This window comes from Alosa alosa, chromosome 9, assembly GCF_017589495.1.
Source record: "Alosa alosa isolate M-15738 ecotype Scorff River chromosome 9, AALO_Geno_1.1, whole genome shotgun sequence".
NCBI lineage: Eukaryota > Metazoa > Chordata > Actinopteri > Clupeiformes > Clupeidae > Alosa > Alosa alosa.
The window spans coordinates 21,300,908-21,314,059 of NC_063197.1; the positions used below are offsets into that span (position 1 = coordinate 21,300,908).

A 13,152-nucleotide genomic window follows, 5' to 3' on the forward strand; every position below is an offset into this window, starting at 1 on the left:
GCAGTGTAGACTGTACTGTCCACTGCTGGTCTGGACAGACAAAAGCTAACAATCTTATTTTCCATTATTCAGTAATGACTTGACCAAAACAAAATTCAAGTGAATATAAATATTTTAATAAAGGTGTTCCATTCCAATGTTAACCTGATTCAATTGGATCTGTGTTTCATATGAATTGTTTAAAGGAGAATTCCGGTGTGATATTGACCTAAAGTGTATTGAAACATGATACCGAGTGTGAACGTATGTCTCATAGCCCATCTCGACTTGTCCCCTGCACTCTAAAATCTGGTGCTAGTTAGCCGATGCTACCAACAGCTTTTTCAATGGTGGTGCTTCGGCATCGGGCTAGCCATGCAAATAAATAACTGTTTTACACCATTTACGAGGCTCAATGCATCTCCACACTCCATTGGTAGACTTCCAAGGGCCCTGACATTTAAAACGAGACATTGAGAACTTTGAAAAAGCACTGGTAGTTTACTTACAAGACGATTTATACAGACAGTATCTTCAGCGTTTACAGCCATCTTGAATTTAGTCACGATAAGTCGAGCAACGAGTAATAATGAACAGGTATGATAAGGGATCAGATTCCAAAAATAATTCAAAATGCATGGATTCCAGTTGCTGCTACTGGAAGAAACTGGAATCCAACTTAAGTTAATTTCCAAAGAGATCGTGCAACACTGAAAGCTAATATTTTGTCACTAGCAACCTACATCTGTCCTCTGCCAAATACAGTTGCATTTTCAGTTCTGAACAAAACCGTTCAGGAAGTATTTTAGCAAAAGTGGGACGTGCATGTTTCATTCCTTGGTCAGGACGAATGAAACAGGCATGATGGACGAATGAAGCCAGCAGTTTAAGCCATATATTCCCACAAGGTTTTATTTATAGGAACTGCGGTGAGTGGAACTTAAAGCATACCTGTCAACATTTAGCTTTCCAAAAACGGGAGATTTTTTTTTTCGGGGCTCAGTGTTTATACCGGATCTGTGTTTGCATATGTAATACGTTTCATACACGTGTTTCAACACTGCATTTCGGTCGTTACTTTTACCTTACCATTACCTTACGCATGCCAGTTATGTATCCCCAGCTGCTATCCAACAGCTGCCTACTTCCAAAACTCCAAAGCTGCTTGCTGTCTGATTTGGTTCCGAGGACAAAAGTTCAGTGTATCAACAACACTCATTAACAGTTTATGTGATGTGTTAATCAATTACATTTCCAACAATTTCACAACAACTAGTTCTGGAGTAGGCCTAGGCCATTCAACTAGCCCGCTTGCTTACGACGAGACTGCGCAATCGGCACCCGCTTCCTTATTTGGGTTTTGGGTTGCCAGGTTTTTAAGCCTATGACAAAACGGTTGAAATTGAAACTAAGTGATTGTGTATGTGTAGGGTGTATTTCATACACAATCTGGCAACCTGGGAGATGTCAGTCTAATAGAAAAAATGAATTGATCCATGATTTTAAAATGAAGTTTGATGGCCATGCAAATTACAGAAGTTTTCCGGGAGAAATAACAAAACGGGAGGGTGCCGGAAGATGACCTTGAAATACGGGAGAACCCGGGAAAAACGGGAGTGTTGACAGGTATGACTTAAAGCTGCAGTTGGCAAGTCTGACAGATTGAGGGGACTAAGCCAAAATGTTTAATGTTTACAACTCTCATGCCCCTCCCCCACTACCACCGAGCACCCTCTCATCGAGTTTGTGCTCGTCAGTGCGCACCAGACTGCACCAGACTGTGACTGACAGTCAGATCTCACACAGCCCTGCTCTGATTGGACCAGAAGAACCGGGAGCTGTGGATTTTGGAAAAAATAAATTACAGGCTCTAGGTGGAGGTAGAAGTGCGGGGTTTTTTTTTTCTAAAACCGGCTGATTTGTGTTGTTCTGTCGGAGCATAGTGTCAGTTTCAGTGAATATGATCAAAAAAATCTTGCCAACAGCAGCTTTAATAATCCACCAATCTGTCTGATCCGAACACAAGAAAAAAAAGGGTTCCAGGAACAGCAAAAATCCCTCTGGTGGAAAGGGGCTATGCATGTCTCTGTGGCATGTTCCAAGTAGCTTACATAAAAGATACATCAAATCTACATATTGATAAACAGTAGCTTACATAAAAGATTAAAAAAATCTACATATTGATAAACGTAACACACTGCAAAGAGTTCAAATCAGATAACAACAACTTGCCCAATAAACAAAGAAATAAAGTAATCGACGTTTAAAAAAAAGATTATCAGAGTAGCAACAGAGCGTAAGAACAAAGTGACTTCACGGAAGGACACTGAGCTCCAGCGATAATGCGTGGCACTTCCAAACTTGAAAAGGCGTAGGCCTAGGTAGAGGCGGGGCGTGACAGTCATGTTTCGTCAGAAATGACGAATTTTTTGTATCTAACCGTCATGAACATTCTGAGTAAGTAACAACTGCGGCGAAGCGATCTAAAGTTCGCAACATTTCCTCATAGCCTACTCAGGGTGACTGCGCGCATGTTTGCTCTTTAGTTTGCAGCTCTATAGACATGCGCATATCGGGCTTGGGGTGGCCGCTCACGAACACGTCCTCGTTTTCAAAGCATCCCCAGCTGCAACAGGAGGAAAAAAAGGGAGAGATGCAGTAAAAGTTTCCAGGGCTTTAACGAGGGAAAGTAAAGGAATCACAGAAATGTGTGAAAAGGAGTATTCATTGTAAATCACGATTTCGGTTTTCCTTTCAAAAGGACAGAGATAAGCATGATTACATAGCATCTGCCTGTTTCAGAGAACGGAAAAGAAACAAAAGTTTGGAGAGTTTAGGGTAGCCTAAGTATGGCGCGAGAGGTTGAAGAGACCGAAGTCAAAGGTTCTAAAGTTAAGAAGCAGAAGAGACGGAAAAGCAAGAAAGAAGGCAAAACCAGGACTGTACACGCAAATTTACTTTATGATAATGCCAAAGGAGAAGATAACCCTAACAGACACTATGCAAACAACAAGATTAAAACAACCAAATATACGCTGCTCTCGTTCTTGCCGAAAAACCTTTTCGAACAGTTCCACCGATTTGCCAACGTGTATTTTGTTTTCATAGCTTTATTGAATTTTGTGCCGGTGGTAAATGCCTTTCAGCCAGAGTTAGCGCTGGCCCCAGTCGTTTTTATTTTGTCTGTTACTGCAATTAAGGATCTATGGGAGGATTACAGGAGACACCGCTCAGATAAAGAAATAAATCATATGGACTGTCTTGTCTATAGCAGGTACGTAGGCTATTCACTGTGTATCATTTAACGTCACACATGCTACAAGTGGCAACATCGGCTATCATGTAACGGTGTAGGCTAAATGTCCATGTTTTGTTGTTTGTTGCATCCACAATCTGTAAGGTACGGTGGCTAGTTATATTGTATATAGCAGAGTAGTGGTGTGTGTCCAGCATTTTAGCATGCTAGCTTCTGTGAAACAGTCATACCTTTCAGCCCGTGTGAGTTGGTTTTACGTGGCTTTTCGGCCTGGCAGGATATTTACCCTTCATCAACTTGTTCCTGTAAGAAGATTCTCATCAATGGCTCCGTAATACTTTTTCAGTCACACTACTAAGACTCGAAAACATCTGTATTAATTGTCTCTACCGTTTGATTCTATAAATGCCTTGCTTAGTCTTTTGTCTGTAAATGAAAAAATTAAATAAAATAAAAATAATGTAGGTTAGTGTCAATGAAATATTAGTCTACAGGAGACCACATGTTAAAATGCTTCGCAGGCCAAAGATTTAGGTATAGGCCTATGCAGTCTGCATGTGCAAGAGAAAGCTTAAATTGTGTAGACTATAACAGTCTTTCATTGAAGAGTACAACTAACAGGGCTGACAATGCACGTTGTGGTTTTAAAAATGTTTAGTCCTGTTTGAACATAGGGCAAAATCACACATCAGTCAAGTCTCAGTTTTCATGCAACCTCAGCTACTACCTAGAAATGGAAGAGGAGCATTGTCACATGACTTACTGGATCACTTGATCCAGTGTTTTGCCAAAATGTCTACAGTTGCAGCTTATTTTGCAGCATGAAACACAGATAAACTGAGCGAAGAACTGAAGTTCTTTCCTCATAACTACTGTAGTCATTGTGGATAGCATGGATGTTCTCAGCAATGGAGACAAACTTTCCTTTGACAATCAAACAGACTGAATGCATTTAGGAAAATGGCAGATGGCTTTAGCAAAAATGTCATGCTCAATGATTTTGTTTTGTACCATTTTGGGCCCTTGTGGGTGATCATCTTTGTTTTTTACATAAAGGTGAGAAACAGAGTGGTCTTGCAGGAAAGTTATGGTAAGGTAAGGATCGCAATGATCCTTAAGGCCACGTCATATTTCTTGACATTCTGAAAAGACAGAACGTATACATTGACTACCTAGACAGCAGTTAGAGAAATATCCTCAATTTCCCAAACATAGAGGATCTGCAGGTGTTTATAAAAAAAATCTATTTTAAGTCTGGTATAATAATAAATAAATAAATAATCTATGGCAGGTTGTTTTTTGTGTCAACTAAAGGAAATTACTATTTTGGGTTCTCTTGAAAGTTTGGGACTCTGACGTGGGCACCAAGCTCCACAGCAGAGCACAGGGGCCGTACAGCATTCATGAAAAGCCGCACTGTGAGTCCTGCATAGCCATGGACTCATGGAAATCAAAAGGTGCTGTGTGTTTCAAGAATCCACATTCTGGGCTGGCCATGCACAAATGCTGTTCTCAAGGTTGCACATAATTTGATTTATTGTGGAGTGACTTCTGCTGTCAATATTGTGCAAAACAACCTTTTCACAGGCCTTTCAATTCTCCATGGTGGAATAAAATGAAAAATCTAAAAGAGTTTGTTTTCAATTGAAAATAATACAATGGCGAAATCATCAATGCTAATTTATTGCACACTAATTAGGGAATACACTTGCTGAAACTTCACAAAAAAAAAAAAAAAAAAAGATCTGTCTTGGCTTGCACAGATATTTCTCTAGTATAACTCAACCTGATATTTTTTTTATTTTTATGAAGGCCCTATTTTGATAGTTTCTTAGTGATTTAAGCCCCCAACGTTGTCTTCAAGGCAGGGCTGCCTGGAAGGCGCTAGGGTTAGGCATGGGTAAGGGTAAGGTTTAGGTGCCTGTAAGTCGACGGTGGCAGCGCTGCCTGGAAGGCGACGTTGGGGGCTTAAAACACCATTGAGCATTTTGATAGTGCATCAAACTACACTGCTGGCAAGCGCTTAGGCTTTTAAATGGGTTGGTGTTTGATCTTAAAGGCCTGTCAATGGTATTTAACATGCTTCAGCACAGTATTCAGCCTAATTCTACCTAGTGATGCTTGGCATCAGTATTGATTTACGGCTACTTGGAAACAGCCTTTATTTAGTGCTTGGTAAGGTATACATTATAAGCAACCATTTGCATGGTTTTACTAGCCATTAGTACAATACATTACCATGGGGCCTTGAGTTGACTTAAAGTTCTCTTTAAATTAATCGAAGGCAAGGACTCGGCTCCACAGTATCCTTTTGTTATAGGTCAGGACACACCAGACAAATATGAGTAGGGTCCTTGCAGGAGAACTCGTAAATGCCTTAAGTGTTTTACTTTTGGCAGTTAATATAAGCTATTTCTGCCTACAAACAGGATGTTGGCCTGATAAAAACAAGTCCCCTTTTCCATTTGTGATCTGTCATGTCTTCAAAAGCTGAAACGAAAGCATAGAGTGCCATATAGGGTGGAGGCTTAAAATGACTTAGAATTCTGCTCAAACTATTGCAAAACCACAAACGCAATCTCGTTTCCCTTGCAATGATATGCACTGTTGTGTTGAAATGTCATTCACAAGGATTGTACCACTGATCGGATTTGTCACGTTCTTCTGTTTTCCTATGTTTGGATAAAGATTGTGTTGTTGGTATTTATATTATCAGCTAATATGCTACCTTTCAAATATTTCATAATGTCCTGTAGGGGATTTTATTTGCTTCCCTCTTCAAAGACAGAGTCGTCAAAGTGTCTGTCTCATTATTTCCATTATAGTGAATCACTCCCACATTCATTCCTTTAAGTGATGAGCACCATTAATCATCTTAATACACTCAATCTAAAGACAACTATTGACAGGACATCATTTGCAGTAAGTGGTGTAACAGCAGGGGAGTTTCAGGGTACTCATGGGGAACCAGAAAACTCAATATTACCCTTTTCTCTTTTTGTATATTGCCACCATTGTTTGCAAACTCAAGTGTGTGTTTTGCATATTGTATACATAATATCTATAATTGTGCTGCTGCTACCTAGTTAGGATACAAATGTACACTCTGTTGTCAGCTATTGAACTGTGTGCCATTTGTGCAAAATATGTATGTTTTTAAGCCACTACCTATGGATGTAGTGATTTATTTCATTCACAGAATAGTCAGAATAGAAGGAACCTCCACATCACATGTTTGTCCTTCACTGACATGTCCTGAGTGCCAGATTCATACAACAATGTACTATTGAACAGTTTCAGTTCTTTTTTGGTTTTGGGTCTTGTTAAACTAAACCCAGTGATTTATGAACGCAGAAAGGTTTATGTACTTGCTTACATATGGAAGTTCTAGAGTAGATCAAATCAACGTTGTTGAAAAAGTTAAAATTTCTAAAGGCAAATATGTACAAAAGAGGTAACATAATTTGTAGAAATGGCATCATTAACATTTATTAATTAACTTGAAGCGCTAACTGCACAGGTACACTACACATACATGCAGAGACTGTATGTTTTTTTTCTTTGGCATCACACAAAAAAACACTATGCTATGGTAGTTATGCTACAATTGTGCAATCACCGATGAGACTGATCGACATTGATTGATATAGTGCTGACTTGGGGGATTTGTGCCCTCACATTCAGTCTATAACTTTTCAAGTGCGGATTTGGCAATGATCTGTGACTCCAGACTCGTCTAGAGAATGGAGATTAAATCTCCTCCAAAAAGAGCCTATGCAACACGAAAGGGATCCTGAGCCAAGATGCACAAGGCTGAGGGCTTGGCCAAAAAGAAATGTCTCCCATGCTCAGGAGTGCGTGTCCCCACCTTTCCTGTTCTTTCCCCCCAGAGAACTCCAAGCCAGCAGGTGTTAATGGGGCTCTATTGTGCTTCTGTGTCTACTGAATACGGCTCCTCTAAGAGCACCGAGAAACAATATCACAACTTTTTTAACAGAAAACTGTTTACGAATGGAAATTGTTCCTGGTGGTGTTTGATATCGGCAAGTTGTTTTGCTTGGCCGGAGTTGAGAGAAGAGAGCCAGCGCCGCAAAGGGCCAGAGTGCCGGGAATTCCTGTGCTCGCTGTGTGTGTCTTGGGCTACTCCTTGACTCCTCACGTTCAACCTGACTTCAAAATGGCAATTAGAGGCCATCCTCAGCCTACGGGCAGAGGGACAAAAACAAAATGCACTTTGAGAAACTGCTGTGGGGGATGATAGTGGACGCTATTCCTTGCTTGTACGATTGTTTGGATACAAGTGGGTAATGACTAAAGGGTCATTCCAAGTGAAAACAGCCAAAATCGGGGTATCATGTACATGGTACCTCTCAGATTTTGCTGAAAAGTGGTGAAAATATGCCATATGTTACCAAACGAGGGAATCTGAAGTTTCAGGTCAATATCTCAAACGGTTTGCCCGTGGCGTCCATTTGAATTTCGGGTGCCTTGGCCGTAATTGACACATTGGAATTTCACATTTCATCTTTTGCCATTTTTGGAAGCCCATAACGTCTGTTCTAATAGTGGTAGAAGGCAGGAAACTGGTGTGGTAGTTCTTTGTAGCCTGTACTACACAATTCTGGAGGCAGAATCAACATTCCTTACTGTTTGGGTGAGCGGTGGGTCACCAAAGTCCTAAAAAATGTTGACGGCATGTGTGATTTTTCACTTTTTGGGTGGCCTTAGCACCACAAGGAATGATCATATTTATTCTAAACAGGATTATTTGTTATATGTGGGAACCTTGCTCTTGCCAAAATTAATTTGAAGGGTATGGTACCACTGGCGGAGGTTTTAAGGGGGTCCAAAAACCCTCTCCGGCAGAGGTGACTCTTTTGGAACCCCATATTTGGACCCCCAAATGACCATGTGGGCACTTGATGATCCTAATGGGATTTATACCAGATAAAGATACATATTTGTTCTTTCTTTTAATGAAATAACATTTTTAACTATGAAGCTCCATAATATGAATTTTATTCTTCATAATGCACCATTTTGGCAGAGGTGGAAAAAGTACGAAAATATTGTACTCAAGTAAAAGTACCAATACCTTGATGAAATATTACTCAAGTACAAGTTAAAATACCGATCTGAAAATGTACTTAAGTAAAAGTAAAAAGTAGTTCATTTAAAATGTACTTTAAGTAAAAGTTACTTAGTTACTTTTTTATAGGGGGTACCAGAACAACCAGTTGCATGGGGTTAGTCAGTTGTATACAAAATATCACAACCCTTCCGCAGCAAAACGTTGACATGTGAATACATTGAGCCAATCATGTGGTGTGTTGTAAAATACATTGAGTGCCATCGTGCCAATCATCTGTTGTGATCTCGCTGCTGGAGCAAGATTGGTGTCGTGAAGCCTTACGCACACGCATTTCTGCCGAAATAGATGCACGATAAGTGCCCAAAAAGTTTTGCAATATGGCCGCCGAGTGGAGTGGAGGTACTTGCCTGAAAATGACTTTGGTCCTAGCTCGAGTTGCTGCAGCCAGCAGCTAAGGCAGCCATGTTCATGCTCCTAGTGTGTAGCGCTGTAGCTGCAGCAACTCGAGCTAGGTAAAACCGATTGTTTCAGTTTTGTTCATACCGACAGTACTCGGTGACGTTGAGAAATGGAGATCCATGTGAAAAATCACCGGAGTTCTCCTTTAAGTTTGAGCAGTAGTTGATTTTCAAAGTTAGTTACACTCATCCTTGCGTCGCTTTGCAATGAACAGTAATCCAGCACAACTGAAAAGCCCCTCACAGGCAGCTGAGGCAGGCAGGCTAATGTTGAGTTGCAGAGAGTTTTTTTATATTTGGAAATGAGCAGAAGGTTCAGCAGATTAAAGGGGCGTCGAACTAGGGGGGAGAGTGGGAAGTATAGGGCCCCAATGGAGGAGAGGGCCCTTGAAAAGTGGAATACAGGGGGCACAACATTTTCACCAGGCATTAATAATTCAGGTAATCCACACATAAAAAATCCAAACAACTCCATAAGTAGTCATGTGTAATGAAGTGGAATAACACAGGGAAAAAGTATTGAACAAGCTAAGAAAAAGCACTAAGGAAAGGGAAGGAACGAGCTGGAATCTGTAAGTAGTTAGAGTAGTTATCCTTTCTATCTGTGCAAATTAATATAAGCTTGGTTAGTAGCCTACATATTGATGGGCTATAAAAAGGTTTTTCATTACCAAGGTGTCACACAAGAAACATTTCATGATGGATAAAAGCAAAAAGCTCTCCCAAGACCTTTTGCAACCTTATTGTTGCAAAACATATCAATGAAACTGGTTACAGATGCATTTCAAAACTTCAGAATCTTCAGTAAGCAGCATGGGAGCCATTATCTGCAAGTGGAAGAAACATCACTGCATCATCAACCGGCCACGCAATATTTCTGACCAGGGAGTCAGAAGGATAGTCAATTCCAAGAGCCAAGGACCACTCGGAGAAAGCTCCAGAAAGACTTGAAGGCAGCCAATTCAATTAAACAGTTCTGGAAGTAACTAAATATCAGGATTCACAAGAGGGACCCCTGGAATCTGTTTAGAACAATGGACCAAAATCACACCTGATACTGTGACTAATACCTTTTGTCATACAGGAAATGTCTTGAAGCTGTCTAAAGGCTTTTCCACAAAGTATTGAAGAAATTTCAGTAGGCACGTTCAATACTTTTTTCCTGTGTCATTCCACTTTAATACACATAACTCTTATGTTTTGGATTTTTTATATGTGTGTTAATATAATGTGTGGTGAAAATTTCGAATAGACTCACTGGAAGTTTAAGTTAATTACTGAAAATATATATGACTATATGTCCACCATATATTTATTTTACCTGAATATTTTAACTTCAAAATTAAATGTCAAAATGAATGTCAGACGAAATTTAAAGTTTGACTGACTGGATTTTGTGTACAAAACAGTGAAAACTGTCTAAGGTCACTCTCACTCTCCCTTGCTAAAGAGCTAAATGGTTTAGTCCGCCTTCACGATTCATAAGGTAGTCTATCTTTTGTTTATTTAGTTGAGCATCGCTAGTAGTGGACCGCTAATTGTTGTGCTGCTGGTGCAATGTCTTTCTCCAAGAAAGCCAAGTCAGGTTATTAAAAAGAGAGACATCAAAACGAGGGGAAACAACTGCTAATAAACTTCTTTCCAAAGAAAGGTGAGCACAAACGTCAAAACACGAAATCCCATGGTGTTTGCTTGAATATCTCCGCTATCATTAGTGCTAAAACGAACTGAGACAACCCATTGAAATAGCGGAAAATACACTTTCATAGGTTAGGCTACACATGTAATCTGATGCATTTTGTGATCCAGCTCCAGCTCCATCTCCCATCACTTTCAGAAAGACTGCATGGCGCCAGCTTGATTCATGTCCTGTTGTAGGCTACATGCTGATCATTATCACTAGGCTAGTGGTTTAGGGCGGATTACTTTTCTCTCCCTTTCTGTTTTCGTTAGTCTTAACTTTTTTGTTTACTCAAGTAACGGATGGGATTTTTGATGTAGCTGGCACAATACAATTCGCTCAAAAATGTAATCAAGTAAAATTTAAAATACCGATTTTATAAACTACTTAAAAAATACAAAATACACAGAAAAACTACTCAATACACTAACGTGAGTAAATGTATTTCGTTACTTTCCACCTCTGCATTTTGGACATTGTTTCCAGAAGTCTAGAATGTAGATCAGGGAGAATTTAGTGATGATAAAGCATGAAAATAGTGGAAATAACTTTAGTATTATGCTCAGTGATGGCAAACAATTAAATACTGAGACTGTCACGGATTAACCCCTTATCCCCCATGTAAGAGACCCGCCATCAAACTTTTAAAGGACTAAATAACAAGAATGTTACATAGTGTAAGAGTTTTTCCTTGCCGCTGTCACTCTCCAAATAAAATTGAATTAAATAGTGTCTTTAACTATTATCCAAGAAATTGTGGAAGCAGTGGCATAATTTTGTCATGGTCCTTTTGGTCAAGTTTGAATTGGCGAAAGCACCAAGGCCCATAGATGTCTGGCACACTGACACAACAAATGATATGTTGGAATGGCACCCAACAGGGGATCTGTCTTTGGTCTGATGGCCATGTAAGGATGTTGTTGATACACTTCAGAGGTAGAGCTGAATAATAGCTGATAAAGTAGAGTGTTAGTTATAAGAGCTGATAAAGTAAGAGCTGATAAAGTAGAGCGTTTAGGCAGATGGCAACAAACTCTGATGGACCCAGTTCAGGCATGGTGCTGGTCTCAGCCAGAAAAGGACCAGGTATATTGCAGAAATATCTATCTTGAAATGTAGTTCTGTTTGGGAGTTGGAACATGCCATTGAAGTTTGTTTGGGGAACTAACATGGTTAATATGCAAATTTGCCAATATTGCATTTCTGTACCGCACTTTGAATTGCTTTGGGATGAAAACAGTTGCGTAATGGATGTGATGATGCCATTTTAACATAAATCCACAATGACATTCAAAGTAATGTAACACGATGTTTGGTATTATATAGCCTTATGTAGATTTGGAGCACTCCATGCAGCAAACAGTTTCTGCTCATGTGATGGATACTGAGCTGTTCAGAAAACTTCATGGTCTCTGACACTAAGTGAAGAGGACATACTACCTCCTAATCGGGTATAACGGTGGTCTTTACGTAGCAAATCCAAAGCTAGTTTGTGCTGTTACATCTTAATCATCTTTTTTTCAACACCAATTTAGTAATCTTAAAAACACCACTTTAGCCATTTCTACTATAAAAACTGAGGATGTCAAAACTATGTTGTATACATTATAGTGGGCAGTGCATGCCTAGTGTTATCCTTGTTTGACATCAGCCTAATTGTGTCCCTAGTTGGATACCAATAACATAAGTCTTCCTTGTATCAATTACTTTTTTACCCTTTGACCTTTAGGTGCCAAAGGAACTGATTGCTACAGTAGGCTACATGTACATTCTTTCTAAATTAAGTGTTCTGAAATAAAATCTCCATCGCTGGAATTACTATTATATCTAAGATAGTACTAAGTTCAGGAGATCCAAGAAACTGAAGATGAATACTTTTAAAAAAACGCCACAGTGTTTGGGAATTGTGGTGCCATTTCCCCCCACAAAAGCAGACTGGAAAGGCTCTGTCTTTTAACCCAAATTCGAATCCTGAATTTAGCCTTGAAAAAGATGTTGACCTGACACAGCATGACATGCAGTGAACCAGCGCGGGGTCACATTTAGAGTAAAGACATCCTCTGGCCTAATGCTCTGGGCGCCGTGTTTACCTTTGTGTGAGGCCAGTTCTGGACATGTTGAAATGAGGGGTTAGCTCCGTGCTCATGGCAAGAGGACTGCCATTAACGTTACATGGGAAAGAGCTGCAGAGAGCTAGAGAGGAAAATGAAGGCATGTGATTATTTGGAGAGTTTGGTCGACTGCTTTTAGTCTTTTTTTCTGAAATGTGTTGTCCATTTGGTTATAATTGTTTGTTTGAATTGGTTGTAGTGTGCTTTCTCTTTGTAGTATGCAACTTATGGGGATGTGAGTTTTAGGAGTGAATTGAGTACATGAGATTGAAGGCCATTTTGAGCTTTTGTTGAGCATTTGCCATCGCAGTAGTGTAAAAGCACTTAAAAACAGTGTTCACCTTGACAGAGAGATTTGTTTGCATCAAAGGTGCACTCATCTGGTATTTTTCAATTTCAAGAGCGTGCATCCATCAACCGAGGTTTATTTGAGGATGCCAATCACAAGGGGTTAATGCACTGTGGAGAAATGTTCCCACACACACATTAACTACCATAGTAAAACTATTGTTTGTTTAGAGGGTACTCTCTCTGTTTGTTTGTTTGTTTGTTTGTTTACTTGCTTGTTTGTTTGT

The 13,152-nt window shown here is 39.8% G+C and overlaps 1 protein-coding gene across 1 annotated transcript in view; it reads left to right on the forward strand.

The window, feature by feature from the left end:
- Window positions 1-2,537: 2,537 nt before the first annotated feature.
- The window catches only part of atp10a (ATPase phospholipid transporting 10A), a gene marked incomplete in the record, with an annotated part of 36,627 nt that continues 26,012 nt past the window's right edge, over window positions 2,538-13,152 (forward strand). Inside the window, 1 exon segment of the mRNA XM_048253098.1 lies at window positions 2,538-3,253. Coding sequence (XP_048109055.1) covers window positions 2,829-3,253 — 425 coding nt within the window.